We start from the raw sequence: 14900 nt of genomic DNA on the forward strand, positions 1-14900 counted from the left end.
TTGGAGACATTCAAAGACAAATTCAGGATAAGGTGGAAGCTTGCAGAGATGAAAAAAATCCTTGAAAAGGCGTGTTGCTGGAGCCAATATTTCGACAGATGGACTTGTTATCATCAAGGCTGCCCTGACAAAGCAGGCCCATTTGTCGAAATGTTGGCTCCAGAAACATTCCCTGGCCAAGGAATTTTTCATCTCATAGAAATGCACAAGATGTTCAGTAGTGCCTGATATCATAGCCCTTCTATATGTCATCAGAGGCAGCCAAAAAACAAAAATATGTAACTTTCGTGTGAGTATTGTGCATTTCAGAATTTTTCGTAACCTTTAAATGTTTGACATTAATTTTGGCAACATGGAAATAAAAAAATTGAAACACGACACCCCCCCCTTTTTTCTCTCCAGTGTGCATTGTGAAAGGCAACGGTACACTTGCGAAGTTCGCAGGGCATTGTAAGTGGAGGATATACCGATAGCAGGTTCTGACTGAGTTAAACGAAGTAACAGCGCAAATGACCGTCAAACCACAACCGGAGGACTTGTGCCGTCGTAGTAGTCACAGCATGTTTTCAGGGGAGGCCATACCATAGATAAGTAAAACTACCGGCAAATAATTGTCTCCGCGTTAAGTGCCGGCGCTCGTCGCTTGACGGCCGGCCGCGAAAGCAAACTGCCGGTCAAACTAGAACCGGACAACTGTTGCCGTCACGGCGTGCGTTTTCAGACGTGGCGACGGCGTGGGTAAGTCAAACTACCAGCATATACTAATTGTTCCTGCACTAAGTGCCGGCACTCTTCGCTTGACAGCCTGCTTGCGAAATGAAACTCGGCAAATACCCGTGCGCTAAGTGCTGGTGCTCATCGTTTGACGGCAGCTCGCGAAGTGAAACTCAGCAAATACCCGTGCCGGCAAAGCGCTTTCGGCCCCAGGATGCCGGCATTAACCACGTGACTACAGCCGGCCAGTGAGGAGACACTGCCGGCCAAGTTCTGCTTGCGCAATTCAGCCGGATGCCGGGCGAATATCCACTCCCCTGGGGAACAGCTCCTTCGGGATGGTTTTGCGCCGGAAAATGATGTATGGCGGCAACTTGCGCCCATCCGCCAAGCAGGCTAGCATCACGGTTAGCCGCGTCTTCTCGTTGCCTGTTGTCCTTATGCGAACTTGGGGGGCACCTGTTTCGCTGACAGTGCTTGACATAGGCATGTCCAAGAAAACAGGAGTCTGGTCTGCGTTGCCAATGTGCCCCAACGGCATTTGCGACGAGCGGTGCAGGTTGAGTACATAGCGCTGAAACTCCACTAGCTTCGCTTCGCAATCTGCTGGTAGCTTCTGCGTTATCGACGTTGTTCACCGGAGGGAAATCTATTTCTTCGCATGAACTTTTGTGCCCTTCCACGTGAAGCCTTAAAGTTCTCCCGCGGGATCCCCATCTCTCGAGCTACGTCTCGGGCTTTCCACTGAATCAGCTCAACGTTGACCCCCAATAGGCGATTTCGCTGCTCAATCACAAACTCCGCCACTTTTTTTTCGAGTTCTGTGTTACGGCCACAACGAGGTCCACAGAAGCCTTTTCGGCCGGGCTCACTCTTGAAGAGCGCTTCACGCTGGAGCCTCCACCCACGGATAGTAGATTCCGCCACATCTAGCCGTCGAGCCGCGGCTGAGTTCCCGATTTCCTCAGCCATCAGTATTGCACTTCTCTTAAAGCAGGCATCGTACTGAACTCGTCGCGCTGCCATTTGCTCGAGCTGAAGTCGCGGAAGCACAAAGGAAATGAACCGCCCGCAAAACACGTCGTGAACAATAGGATTGGATTGGATTGGATTCGATGTTGCCAGCGTGCATATGTTGCCAGCACAAGGTTGAAAGATCGCTAGGTTTGTCGTAGCCATTTTAAGAAACCAGTGGGGCGGCACCGCCAAGGCACGATTTGAGGTGCTTCGATTATAACGCGGACCCCCAAATCACCTCAAAGAGATTTTGAAAAAAACTTGCGTTGCATTCGAGTAAATACGGTAGTCTCCATTTTTCTGGTAAAAACTGCTGAGTATGAGCACAGGTCGTCGACAGTACCTTACGTCTTCCCACGGTGCTGTAGGCAAACTACACACAACCTAATAAAGCCAAGGAAAGCATAGGGGTGTTATTTTTAGCTTTTAGCTGACTTGTAACACTAAATAGGACATAAAGGAAAAAACGAATTAAAGTGGCCGAAAAGACTACTCACTGCCAATGGGGACCGAACCCGCAACTTTCCCTTTAAAATAATTGTGCGATGCTCTACCAACTGAGCTACAGCATTTCGACTGAGCTATGGCTCTTTGCTCGTCCACTTTATCAGGTGTTCCTGTTCACATAAACCTGGAAGTATTAGCTAGCACCGCTCATGGCCATGGCTTGGTGAATGTGGGACATTCTTTTTGCCATCTGGCGTCAGGTAGCACGTTATCTTTCCGAGCTGCCAGCGGGCCCTTTGTGTCATAATCATTGCGCTTCAGTTAAAAACTACAAATAACGCCCCTATGCTTTTCGTGGCTTCTTGTTATGTTGTGCCATGCGTGCAGGTATGACAAATGCCTTGTGCTCTTTCGTTGTGCAGATATTGCCTGCCTCAGCCGCCCTGTCGGTCTTGGGTGAATTATCTCCCGGTGGCGCTCTCATGAAGAATGCACAGCAGGTGCCCCTCAAAGGCAAGCTTTGCACTGTTTGTCCAGCGAAGTGTGCACTCGGAATTAGCGAACAGTATGTGGGACAGGAAGAAGCAGGTCAAACTACACAGGCTTAAGCATCTTTTTCTCATAGATGCACAGTTAAAACTTTGTAACGAAGTTGATGAAGTTGGCAATTTACTTTATTGCACTGAAACTTTGTCAACCACCTTTTATGTATGTTCGTGTGCATATTTGTATGTGCGTGTACATTTACGCATGCAAAATTAAACATTTATGGGAGGGGGCGTTGAACCCCTCCGCCCCTCCTCCTGGCTACACCATTATTGTAACCTTACCAGAAATGAAGGTAATTGTTGAGCCATTGCAGTGGCCCAATAGTTATGATGCTTGGCTGCTGATCTGAAAGACACGGGTTCTATTTTGGCCACAGCGGTTGCACTTTGATGGAGGCGACATGCTAGAGGCTCGTGTGCTGTCTGATGTCAGTGCATGTTACAGCACCCTAGGTGGCTGAAATTATTCAGAGCCGGAGCCCTGCACTGCGGCTTCTTTCAAGCCTGAGTCTTTTGGGACTTTAAATCCCCAAAACAAACCAAGTAACTTTTGAGCTGGCTCTGTTTTTCATTTCTTCCTGCATTTTGTGCCAGATGTGCACCATGACAGTGGTGAACAGTTATCCAACCCCGAGTGATATTTTTTTAACTTTGGCCAACGTAGCTGACAGTTTGGGTGAAACAACGAGATGTTTTTTGACGCCCTGCTGTTTTAACAGACACAGTGAGCTTGGACGTGCAGCGAGATCTTCGCAGCATCTACACAGCCCAGTTCGAGCTTCTGCGGCACTTTTGGACATGCTTCCCCAGCACCAGTGCGCAGCTCGAAGAAAAGGTGAGAGTGCCCAGTCACTTGGCTGGACAGCACCCACTTCTGGTCTCTGGTACATTGTCATCCCGTGCACGAGATACACGTTTGTAAAGCATTGTGATGTTAAAAGCGGCCCTACTTGAATAATTAACATTGGTGCTGTTTGAACAGTGAACCTTTGGGGAACAGCCTGAAAAGTAATGTTGCAGTTAACACATTCACCGTGTCATGGGTCAGCGGTGGGTCATGTCTATTGCATGTCAAATAATATGCAGCGAATGTGTTGTTATACTACGTTGCAGGAACTATGCAGCAAACGGGAGAGTTGGGCTAGTTGGTTGGGGTTCATATTGAACAGCGCAAAAAACGAGACACAAAGAAGAGACTCAAAGAAGAGACAAAGAAGAAACCGGCGCTCGTGTTGTGCAGTCTCTTCTTTGTGTCTCGTTTCTTGCGCTGTTCAATATGAATAGGAACTACGCGTTGGTAATTAATCTAGCCAAAGCAAAAAAAAAATTTTAATCCCATTGTATCGTTGTGGAAGAGAAGACAGGTCAGAAAGAAACCTTGGCAACTTTACGTTACCTTGCAGAATAGTGTCCCATACTGTAGCAGAACAAAACTTTCCAATAGCAAGAGGCCCTGCTACAGCATCCAAGTGTTGTCCTGTCAAAAATGTGTGTTCCGTTCGCGTGGAAGTTTTTCACAGCTCTCAAGTGCTCTCCTCTTGTTCTCCCGCACCATTTTTCTGCACTGAGCCAGAGCTGTTGCGTTGGGGCTGGTGATCTTAATTGGGCAACTGGTGATCATCAGTGATAGCGCGAGGCCTATTAATGGGGTAGCCCAATATGAGGAAGGCTGAGCAAATCCAGCAGTAAAAAGCTTAACAGTTATTTGGGTTAAGGTTGGTCTCTAAATCCGGACAGACAAGATGAAAAAAGAAAGCAGTGTCTTTCCATTTCACTGCTGGGAGACGCAACGTCCCCAAATGAATACTGCGAGGTTATTTACCGACATCTGCAAATGTTGGTTGCACTGAATATACCACCACAGACTCCTAGTCTTAATGTGCATTATGATTCGACGGCTTATTTGTCAATGCTTTGGTTAAGGATGATACAAACTTTTCCGCTGACTTTCTTACTTCCTCAACTCGAGGGCTGAGTAGACTCGCATGGAAAAACTACAGTGGACTCCTCTTAAATGGAACTCGAAGGGGTTCCACAAAATTGTTCCATTTATCAGAAGTTTCATTTAAGCGAGGTACACATACTATTTCATGAACCAAAAACTTTATTTCATTTGCACCAACCCTAGCTTACTTATTGGGATGAGTCGGAGAAAGAAAGGAGTGAAGTGTGGTTTGCTTGGCATGCTTGAGCTGCTTCTTCACAAAGTAAGCACCCATGCCTGACAAGCTAGACAGAAATACCATACAACCCTCATGCTCAAAATACAGTATAACCTCGTTACAACAGACCTTCATAGTGAAGAGCATTTTGGTCTGTTGTAAAGGGAGTATGTAAAATCCAAGTACTGTTACAACAGACTTTCATGTAAACACTGAATGGGTCTGTTATAACCGGAGAGAATTACGAGTCACAAACATAGTCTTATTTTTAACGGGGGACCAAAAAAAAAATGCGATTTATGGAAAATCGCATTTTCAGTTTCTGTAGCCCATTTCTATCTGATTCCAAAATATCTTCAATGAAAACTACGTAGAAGTGCTATAAAAAATTTGTTTTGCGTCTGCCGACTTGGCGAAAATTGCGGAAATATAAAAAAAAAAGCGTTTTTCAAAATTATAGCTCGGCAACGGCGTAACTGGGCGCCACCATTTTGGGCTCGTCGTAAGGAGCATTTCTCCGCGTTCAAGTTCTCCGTTTCAGCTGGCTCCTCCATTCAGTAACAAGCGTACGAAAAACCCGTTTTGGCTGCTTCTGCTGTATTACCGCAGAAGCAGCCAAAACGTGTTAATGCTCGCTTCGGGATCGTCGTCTGCTGCTTGTGCGTCGCGAGGTCGTGGCTGTCGAAAATTGCGCTACTTAGTGGCGCGTTCGCACTCGTTCTGTGTTTACGGGTCGACGATAATTTGGAACGCTCTAGTTGGGCAGCTGCAAGCGGAAGCTCAATCATCAGATTACGATAGCGCGCCGCACTCGTCGCGAACATCGCAGACGTGCGACTAATAGCGTTGACTCGTTGGACCCGCTGTTCGAGGTTCTTCTTATCAGCACTTCGAAGCTTATGACGAAGACCACCGCGGGACAACTCCTTGTACTCGCAATCGAGCATGACGTACTTTGAAACATCGGGCACTGCGGCCACGCACATCGCAACCGAGCTTTCTACTAGATGTCGTGGTTAGGCCTAACTCCGTTCACGATGCCGATGTACGAGCCAAATCCGAACTTTGCGGGCAAGAACATCGCGCCAGCGGACATGCGAAAGCGAAGAAGCCGTAATGTCCTTCGTCTCAAGCAACGAATCGCATTGCCCGCTGGCTCCTCAGAACCGCGGATGGGCATTTTGCGCATCGGCAGCGGACCCCCCGGCCAAGCTCGCCGCGCAGCGACCGCGCGGAGAAGCGGTGGCAACGGCTCGCAATTTCGCGTGTCAGCGTCCCAAACGCAACACCAAGCACGCTGCGCGCCGTTTTTTTGTCGCTACAGCTAGGCATAGCTGATCATTGACAGACCGGGAATCGGCGGCCTTCGTTCTTAAATCGGTACGTCGATATCCGCGGTGCGCTGCTCCCGTCCCGAAAGTATGCTAAGCGATGTTTGAAGTCGGAAGTTAATGACCGTGGTAGAAAAGTCCGCTCTAAGGGAGTCCTGACCACCTTGCTGGCCTGAAGTTTTAGTCAATTATATCCGAATGTCCGTTGTACCAGAATCCGTTGTAAACGAAGATCAATCAATGGAACTAATACGGAGGTCGGCATAACGCCGCAAATTGGTATGTAATATCCGAATGTCTGTTGTAAACAGATCCGTTGTAACGAGGTTATACTGTAGCGCTGCAAAAGTTCAACAGCCTCCTTAGCTGCACTGTCCGGTGGCACCGCTGCACTGGCAATGATGTCATCACATTCATCGCTGGAGGAAGGTCGATCGTCACCTTGCACTTCGGCAATCAGTTCCTCAAGCGTCTCCTCACGACAGGTTTGAACACTTTAATCAGTCGTCTCATAGTCCTGTCGTGTGAAAGGGGCAGAGGGTACAGCCTGATTAAATACTGCGTCAGCAGGGCTTTCCTCTTCATGATGTACTGGTTCTCGAGCTTGAAAGCCCGCATGGTGGAAGCACCTCTGTATCGTTGTTGCCTGTACTTGCTCCCAGGCGTGGACCAAAATGTGAATGGCAGCCAACAAATCTACGTTATAGCATTTGTCGGTGTCTGCACAAAGCAGCATTCGGTGGAGAAGCTGTCTACAGTAATGAAGTTTTATGTTCTGGATTACCCTTTGATCCATTGGCTGTATCACTGCAGTTACATTGGCTGGCAAGGACTCGAGACTGATGGACTTGAGTCCTTCAACCTGGCCATGGGTAGTACAATTATCCACGATCAAGACAACCTTCCTGCCTTGCCTCGTAAATGTTGCATCTTCCTCCCGTAGCCAATTCGCAAAAATTGCCATAGTCATCCAGGCCCTTCCGTTATCATTGTACGTAATGGGAAGGTGTCGCACGCCCTTGAAGCAGCGTGGGTGCTTCGACTTTCCTGTTACTAAAAGCTTCAATTTTTCATCACCTGCCATGTTGGCACCCACCAGCACAGTTATGCGATCCTTACTGTGCTTTCCACCGCTACAGGCTTCGCCTTTGAAGGCGAGAGTCTTGGACGGAAGCACCTTATAAAAAAGGCCCATCTCATCGACGTTGAAGATGTCCCGCGGCTCATAGTTGACCAAAATTTCCTTAAGCCGCCCCTGTTGCCAGTCGGTGCAAATGTCTCTATTCATTGCAGCACTCTCACCTGAGATTGCCTTGAAAACAAGGCCGTGGCGTTTCTTGAAGCGACTGAGCCATCCGTCGCTTAAGGCGAAGTTCTCAACACCCATTTGCAGGGCAATCTCTCGTGCCTTCTGCTCCAGAATGGGTCCGCTTATTGGAAAATTTCAATTCCGCGCACGTTTGAACCAAACAAAAAGACCTTTTTCGAGTTCTTTGTAAGGCGTCGTCCGCATCCGCTTAGAGGTGGAAGGTTCCATTTTTGACGGCTCCTTCAATTGTGTCTTTGTTCTTCAATATCTGTGACAGCGTCGACTTCGGGATGTTGAACTTTTTCGCCACCTCTGTCTTGGTCAGGCTGCTTCCGTCGAGCTCCTTAAGAATTTCGATCTTCTTTGCAAGCGAGAGTGCCTGATGCGGCCGCTTCTTCGTACTCTCCATCGTGCCGAAATATCTACGTGTAGTCACGCAAGTAGGCCTAACGCACCTAACAGGAACAGCTCTACAAACCAGTAAAACCAGTAAGGCTACTGGATTGGCTTGTCTGGCTATGGCGTTGGCTATACATTCCATGGTTGTGAGACTACTTTTGGTATGGGCAAGTCTGTGTTGTGTAGCGTTTGTGCCATTTAACCGTAGGTGACCAACAAATAGTGTTTCGATTAACCGAGGAATTTTACTGTGCCAGACATATAACTCCAGTCAAATGATCCTATTTAATTCCGTTAATAAGGCATTTTCGTTTAACCGAGTTTCGTTTATTGGGAGTCCACTGTACATGTATCCTGCTGCAGTTTCTGCTCAGCCTGCTGTTTTTTGCTGTACTATTGCCACTGAAGCATAGTAAAACTCCTTGTGAAATCGGTTGGTCACCAGTTGTCGAGGTGATGTGCGCTGTAGTTGTAAGACACACTACCGTTTGTATCCAAGCAGGCTTGAATATAATCTGTGCACCTGCCAATGTGTATCGAGGCAACTGATTGTCATTCGTTTTGTTATTTTGCATTGCAGGCAATTAATATGAGGTCTACCCTGGAACGCTTCCAGTATGCTCAACTTCAGCCCTTCCGAGACAAGCTGCTTCGCGAGCATCATGCTCCTGATGTGGGTAGTCTCAAGCCACGCGCCATTCCAATCTTTGGCATGGTTTACCAATCTCTGTTGTCTAAAGCATTGCCACAAAGTGTGTGCTGTGCTTGTAAAACATTGAAGTTATAATGCCGTAAAGGGCAGAATTCTTGCGGGTAAGTACACTGATCTTGTGCAAAGCTCGCACTGATAAAATGCCCTTCAGCAATACCAAAAATACCACTCTTGCCATGTGAAGGCACTTGGTAGGGCAAGAAAGATGCACAAATAAATTATGGATGGTGATGTTACCTTGAAGTTTCTGCACCAGCTTGCCATGATGTCATAGATTTTGATAGTGTCTTCTACGGCTCATGCAATTGATACATTGAAGTGTAGTTCATGTTGGGGAAGAAACTTCATTATATTGCAACCATTGTTGCATAGAGGTTCTTGGTATCTCAGTTGCATTAGTAAATTATGCCACACATGTTTAAAGCCTTTTCATTCCACTACATTTTGCTACTGCCGAAGAGTATCGCAAGCTCCACGTAAAGCTGCAGCGACTTCTGCGAAGCTGATGCTTTCCGAGTGTGAAACCAAAATCTATCGACGCTGCCCGTTATTCATGTAAAGCGACCTTGTAAACAGTCACTTGCTGACAGGCTGATAAGACTAGACTTGCATGCAAAAAACTGCCGCAGAATAGTGGATCATGACATACTGTCGACTATGTGATTGTTGCTGGGTTGCATTGTGACGAGATGAACACGTTATCTCAAGTGCTCTTAAAAAAAAACAATGTACCTTAAAGCTTATCTCTCATGTAAAATTGGAAGTTTTCGAAACGATGCAGACTTGTATGCTTATCATCATACCTTCTGATAAAGTAAGGCTTTGAGCAAGCATGGATTTTGCATCGCACTGGTGCTTTAGAACATTTTTCTCATGGCTTTCAACACACAAACAGCTTAAACATGGCGAGAATAACCTACCAGTTTTTATATGCCATCTTTTATAGTAGGTCTTTTAAAGGAACAAGATTTGTCTAAATTCGCTGAACTTTCTTTTTGTGCTTGAAACCTTGGAAGAAAACTAATTCATTAAATCAAGGGAAAAAGCACATACATTCTGTTAGAAGCAAGAAATGGTAACGAAAAAAGTTTTTTATATTGCATTGAACTGTTACATCAAGGTTCAAGTGCTAGATTCTTCATTAGTAAAAACGGATTACATTGTGACTTTAATGTGTTCTTGGTGCCTTGGCAGCGACTGCTGTTCACAAATATTCAGGTAAAGGAATTTCAGAACCTCTGAAGACAGATATTCCAAGTTCTTTTTCCGTTTTTTTTTTTATCGTGATAGTTTCTGTACTTATAGGCAGAATAAAATCATTTGCTGTCACTGCTTACATGTTAAGTAAAATGCATTGCGAATGGTCCTTCCAGTCTGTAACGTAAAAATAATTTCAAATTGTGTGGAGTGCAAATTGTGCAGCGAAAGTTTTTCGCTAGCTAAGTTTCTCATAGGTGCAACTTTGTGCTGTGTGTGTGCTTATTACGTTTCGCTGTGGTGATTTCATCAGCTATACAGTGAAGCTTGCTCCAAATTAGCGTTATTCTCTTTAAAACATCCCTTGTTGCTATACGTCAATTGCAGACTGCAAAGGCTAAAACAGTTTTCAAGCAAAATTTGGCTAAGTATTGCGTGTCAGATGGTACAGCAGTTTTTTTTTCTTTTTTGATAGTGGTATACCTTAATATTGCTTTGCACAAGCACCTTTCTCAATGATTTTTTTGTGCCACTTTCAGTTTAAAGAAATTCATCCGTAACTGTGATGTAGCCGTGCCTTGTTGCTGCTGGCAAAACCAACAGAGGTGCGGGTCTGCAGAGACAACGTATTAGTAGAGCGCTACCATCCGTTCTTCAGTAAATACACTTTTCATTAAGTGTACGCTTTGCACAATGCGCAGCAAGTCGAATCTGTTTCCTGTAAAATATAGATTTTACAACATGTTAAACTTCTGCGCACTTGGCTTTTTGAGACAAGTTGTCTCCAGCTACACCTTCCCACAAAACAGGGGATAAACATATGCCAGCTCAACTATTCAGTGGGAAAATTTTATACTTCTCGACGACAGGTTTCGATCACTATCGCGGTTAGCACCGAGTGTGTCCTCCTCCCAAGTGGTTTTCCGGGGACTCCACTTACATCTTATTCATACGTGTTGAAGCTGCCCCGAGCAGTTGTGTTAGCTTCAGATCAAGTTGGCACCAGACCAATTGGGCGTCTTGAGTGCCAAGAGCATTTATCGGGACACCTTGTTTGATTATTCTGGGAAATCCAATGTACACGCACTTTAACGTTTATATTTGACGCTCAAGGTTGACTGGCTGACAGAGCACTGCGTGCACAGCAAAGTTTTGAAGATTTTTTTAGGAAAGCACTACGGTACTCTGCACTGTGATTTGTAGGTCGATAGGATCGAATAAGTTTTATGGCACTGATTCAGTTTATTTACGTTATGCGACATGATGGACGTAGTAACATAGATGCACAGAGCTCAGCTTAACCATCGCAGAAGGAAACTGATTTCTGTATGATCATTTTCACTTTTCGTAAAGCACAGATTGAATAAGCAGCTTCGAGTCGTATTATGAAAACCATATTTGCAATTTCATCTGTAATACTCTCGTTACTGCCTACACAAGCTGTATTGTAGTAATGATTTGTGTTTCTACACAGCGAAATGATGTTTTGCAAGTCTACAAGGTGAACACATCAGCACTAGTGTGTTTAGTGAGCAGCTGTTTTCGTTATCTGGAGGAATGTTGACATGCTTCGCTGCTTCCCAAACACACCTAGCACCTATCCATCCTTCATGACATTAAATAACAGCAGATGTGTTACAGTCAAGCAGTAGTGTTGTACAGTGCATAAATTTCCTGTATATTATGTGCTGTATCACAAACTTACTTTTTTTTGCTTCAGTCAGTATTTGTGCTATTCGTATTAAAAAAATATATATTCGATTCGCACTTAGCTTTCATTAGTTGAAAATTAATCTTCTTTGAAGTTGAAAATTTGATATTCACACACCCCTACTACAAATGTAATTGGTGTAGCAATGGATGCTTTCTAATAAAATTAGTAAATACACTATAACGATATACTATCGTAAACACCACTCATACGTGCTTAAATAGGGTACAAGCAGTTAAAGATGTGCCTTATGATTGCAGAATTGACCCTTGACCATGAGAACGATTGAAAAGAAAGTTTATTGAACTACTGTCATTTGTTCATATTGCATTTGTTAAATTTTTTTCTCAGGATATCCCTACATGCAGTCCTAATGGTTGTGTTGCACGTTTTGTTGTTCACACAGTTGGCGGGCCATCTGGATGACCTTCTGCAGGCTGCCTACACGAAATTTAGCAGCTGGCAGTCTCGGCGTTTATCGCTCGGGCGAAGGTGACCGACAGCACAGCTATGGGACGTCGTATAAAAAAAAAACACAAAGAAAATAAAAACAAGTCGGGAACCTCTTTTGCAGTCTCGTGTAGTCATTTGATTCACTAAGCGGCTCGGCGAACCGCCGATGGTCTCAATATCTGCATGACGAAGCGCACGATCTTCTCGTAAGCGACGAACATGAGAGCCGCTGTCAGAACAGTCTGCCAGAGCTTGGCCTCGAGACCCCTGTAGAGACCGGGGAGTCCCTGCGTTCGAGCGATGTGCATCAGAATTCCGAGCAGGTTCTTGTTGGCTAGCTCCGGAGGGCATCCGTAGCGCAGCTTTGCTTGCACAAGTTGCAGCGGGTAAGTGGCCATCGTAGATATAACCTTGGACACCGCTCCGATGAGGAAAACCACGGCGCCGTTGAGGGGCACGCCGGCGCTGCCTGCGCGCCGCTTGAGCGCCTCGTAAACCATGAACTGCACCGAGGGGCTGGAGACGAGCACGAGCGAAGGTAAGGTGCTCGCCCACAGGGCCGACAAGCCCTCGGTGCGGGCGATCTGCACGAGACCGTGCCAGAGACCCTCGTAGCGCGGGTGCTTCCGGAGAGACTCTCGATCGCCGGCGGCTAGCTTGGCTCCCTGCATCTTTATACGCGTGTTCACGACCCACAGCGGCGTGGTCGTGAGGACGTTCACGACACCGGCGACGGCAGCCAGCAACAGGTCCGACAGGGCTCCGTGCCGTCGTGCGTCCCCCGCGGAGACGACCGCCCGGAGACCGTGGAACGAGTAGAAGTAGACGAAGTTCGAGCACCACAGCGACGTCAGCACGGGTCCCAAGCCCCGGTACACACCGTTGGGTCCTTCGTCGCGCAGGATCTCACGCAGGAGGGCCAGGGTGCTCTTGGATTCGCGGTGCTGCTCGACTTGAAGACGGGAGCGGACCGTGTCGAGAGGAAAGAACACAGTCATGGCCACCGCACTGCCTGCGGCCCCTCCGACGGCGTGTACGAGGGTGTCGTACGTGAACAGGTTGTCCCATCGAATGTGCTTCGCCATGGTGAAGCCGGGAGCCTGGCGGTGCGCCTCTCGGAGCCGCACTCGGCTGCCTCCCGCTGTCTTGAAGCAGCGGCGGCCTCAGCTGATCACGACTGACGGCCCTGCAGCTTCACGTAGCTGCAAGTCTCAAATCTTGAGCGGTCGCCAACTACTACCGCTACTACTGCTGACGACACACGACGCGGCCAACCCGACACCAACGAGCGATACACGATATTTTCCTGGTATGCGCTACTGGCAGCCGTTAGAGACGCCACGGGCGTTAACGTCGCATCCACAGGTGCATCGCTAGCGCAGACAGCGCCAGTGCAAAATGGCGGGACATTTGAAAGCTTAAAAATGCTTTTACAGCGGAAATTAGTTGCGCCACGCTGAATACAGGACACTCTTGCCAACACAACCCCGCTTTGTATTCGGCGAAGCCTCTTGAGTAGTTTATATTCATCAGGTGCAATTCAGCCTGTTATTACTACTTGCTGGCGTCCGTCGCTGCCGTCAAAATAGAGTAAAATTTGCTAAGAACTCTGGAATCAAACCGATGCCGTCGAGGCCTGTAGTTTGTAATATGTACTGACAGATCCAAATACTGAGTTATCACAAGTGTGCTGACGACTGCTGTTTCTTTAGGCGCACTCGATGTTCGCGACGTTGGCTACAAGTTATGCGCTGATGCATAGGCGGAGAATTTTCATTTTACCGGAGGGGTCGGGGCCCGACTTGCTCTTCCACATTTCTCTTTCACTCTCCCCATATATATATATATATATATATATATATATATATATATATATATATATATATATATATATATATATATATAGGGAGAGAGAGGGAGGGGAGGGGGTCCAACTTCCAGATTGAAGAATTTAATGTAAGTTTAGTCTCTTAGGTGCCGACACCGCGATATCATTATGAAGATCAGTAAGTGGGAGACTCCGGATTTATTTTTCATTTTACACAATGACATCGATCCATCTCGTAACTCTTGGCTCAAAGCGAAAAAGGCTGCATAGGCTGCTACTCGTTGACTGCATCGCGTAAAATCGATTCCCGCAATGCGTGGGATCTTTCGAATTTTTACTTTGTTAAAACATGCACCAATCAGGAGAGCTAACGCTGGCACGGGAAGCTTTAATTATTCCAGTGAATTCAATTCAAGATGGCCGAAAGTAATTCTCAGATGGTATAGCAAATACCATTTGCTACCACGCGAAGCTGCGGTTACGAATCTTTGCGCCAATGGTTGTTTTCTGGACGAGTAATGGAGTTGCTCATTGGTGACCGAACTTGTAGCAAAACCCTTTACTGATAAATCAAAAGTGCGTACCATCTTTTCTCGGCACGTTTATAGGCGGGCATGTGGAAGCGTACCAATTTGTAGGCAGCCAAGAAGTTACCCGTTTTTTATTGGCGAGTAAGTTTGGGGGAAACATTCATTGACTGACTGTGTCGGGATTGCTTTGTATTCTCAGTAGCATTTTTGTGTTCTCAAAACCATTCGCTACCTGGTTAAAGACAATTAGAGCGCAGCTATTAGGCGTCCGTTCTTGCGTTGAGCGGCATCGCCGTTGGCGTCGGCAGCGTAACCGATAGCGCGAACGAGGACGAAAGAGAGCGAACGTGGAGCCTGTCTTTATCACGAGATACTGACCTCTAACCTCGCTTTCTTCCTCCGTCGCGCGCGCTGGCCCCTCGGTCGTAGCTCGTGCGCATGCAGGGCTAGCACGTGCCCTGCGGCTGGCTTCGCTTGTCGTAACGGGGCTGTCGGCGTTTCACTTGGTTCGCGACGCCTGCAATGCAGAGAGTCGTGCGTAG

The 14900-nt window shown here is 46.8% G+C and overlaps 2 protein-coding genes across 2 annotated transcripts in view; one reads left to right on the forward strand and one right to left on the reverse strand.

The window, feature by feature from the left end:
- The window catches only part of LOC119383126 (general transcription factor IIH subunit 1), a 56928-nt gene extending 44818 nt beyond the window's left edge, over positions 1–12110 (forward strand). Inside the window, exons 9-12 of the mRNA XM_037651133.2 lie at positions 2601–2691; positions 3446–3561; positions 8508–8600; positions 11954–12110. Coding sequence (XP_037507061.1) covers positions 2601–2691; positions 3446–3561; positions 8508–8600; positions 11954–12043 — 390 coding nt within the window. The 3' untranslated portion in view covers positions 12044–12110. The remainder of the gene's footprint in view (positions 1–2600; positions 2692–3445; positions 3562–8507; positions 8601–11953) is intronic.
- LOC119383131 (peroxisomal membrane protein PMP34) overlaps positions 11828–14900 on the reverse strand; it is a 182545-nt gene continuing 179472 nt past the window's right edge. Inside the window, exon 2 of the mRNA XM_037651137.2 lies at positions 11828–13245. Within this exon, the coding sequence (XP_037507065.1) occupies positions 12144–13085 (942 nt within the window). The 5' untranslated portion in view covers positions 13086–13245 and the 3' untranslated portion in view covers positions 11828–12143. The remainder of the gene's footprint in view (positions 13246–14900) is intronic.

This window comes from Rhipicephalus sanguineus, chromosome 2, assembly GCF_013339695.2.
Source record: "Rhipicephalus sanguineus isolate Rsan-2018 chromosome 2, BIME_Rsan_1.4, whole genome shotgun sequence".
Classification (NCBI taxonomy): Eukaryota; Metazoa; Arthropoda; class Arachnida; order Ixodida; family Ixodidae; genus Rhipicephalus; species Rhipicephalus sanguineus.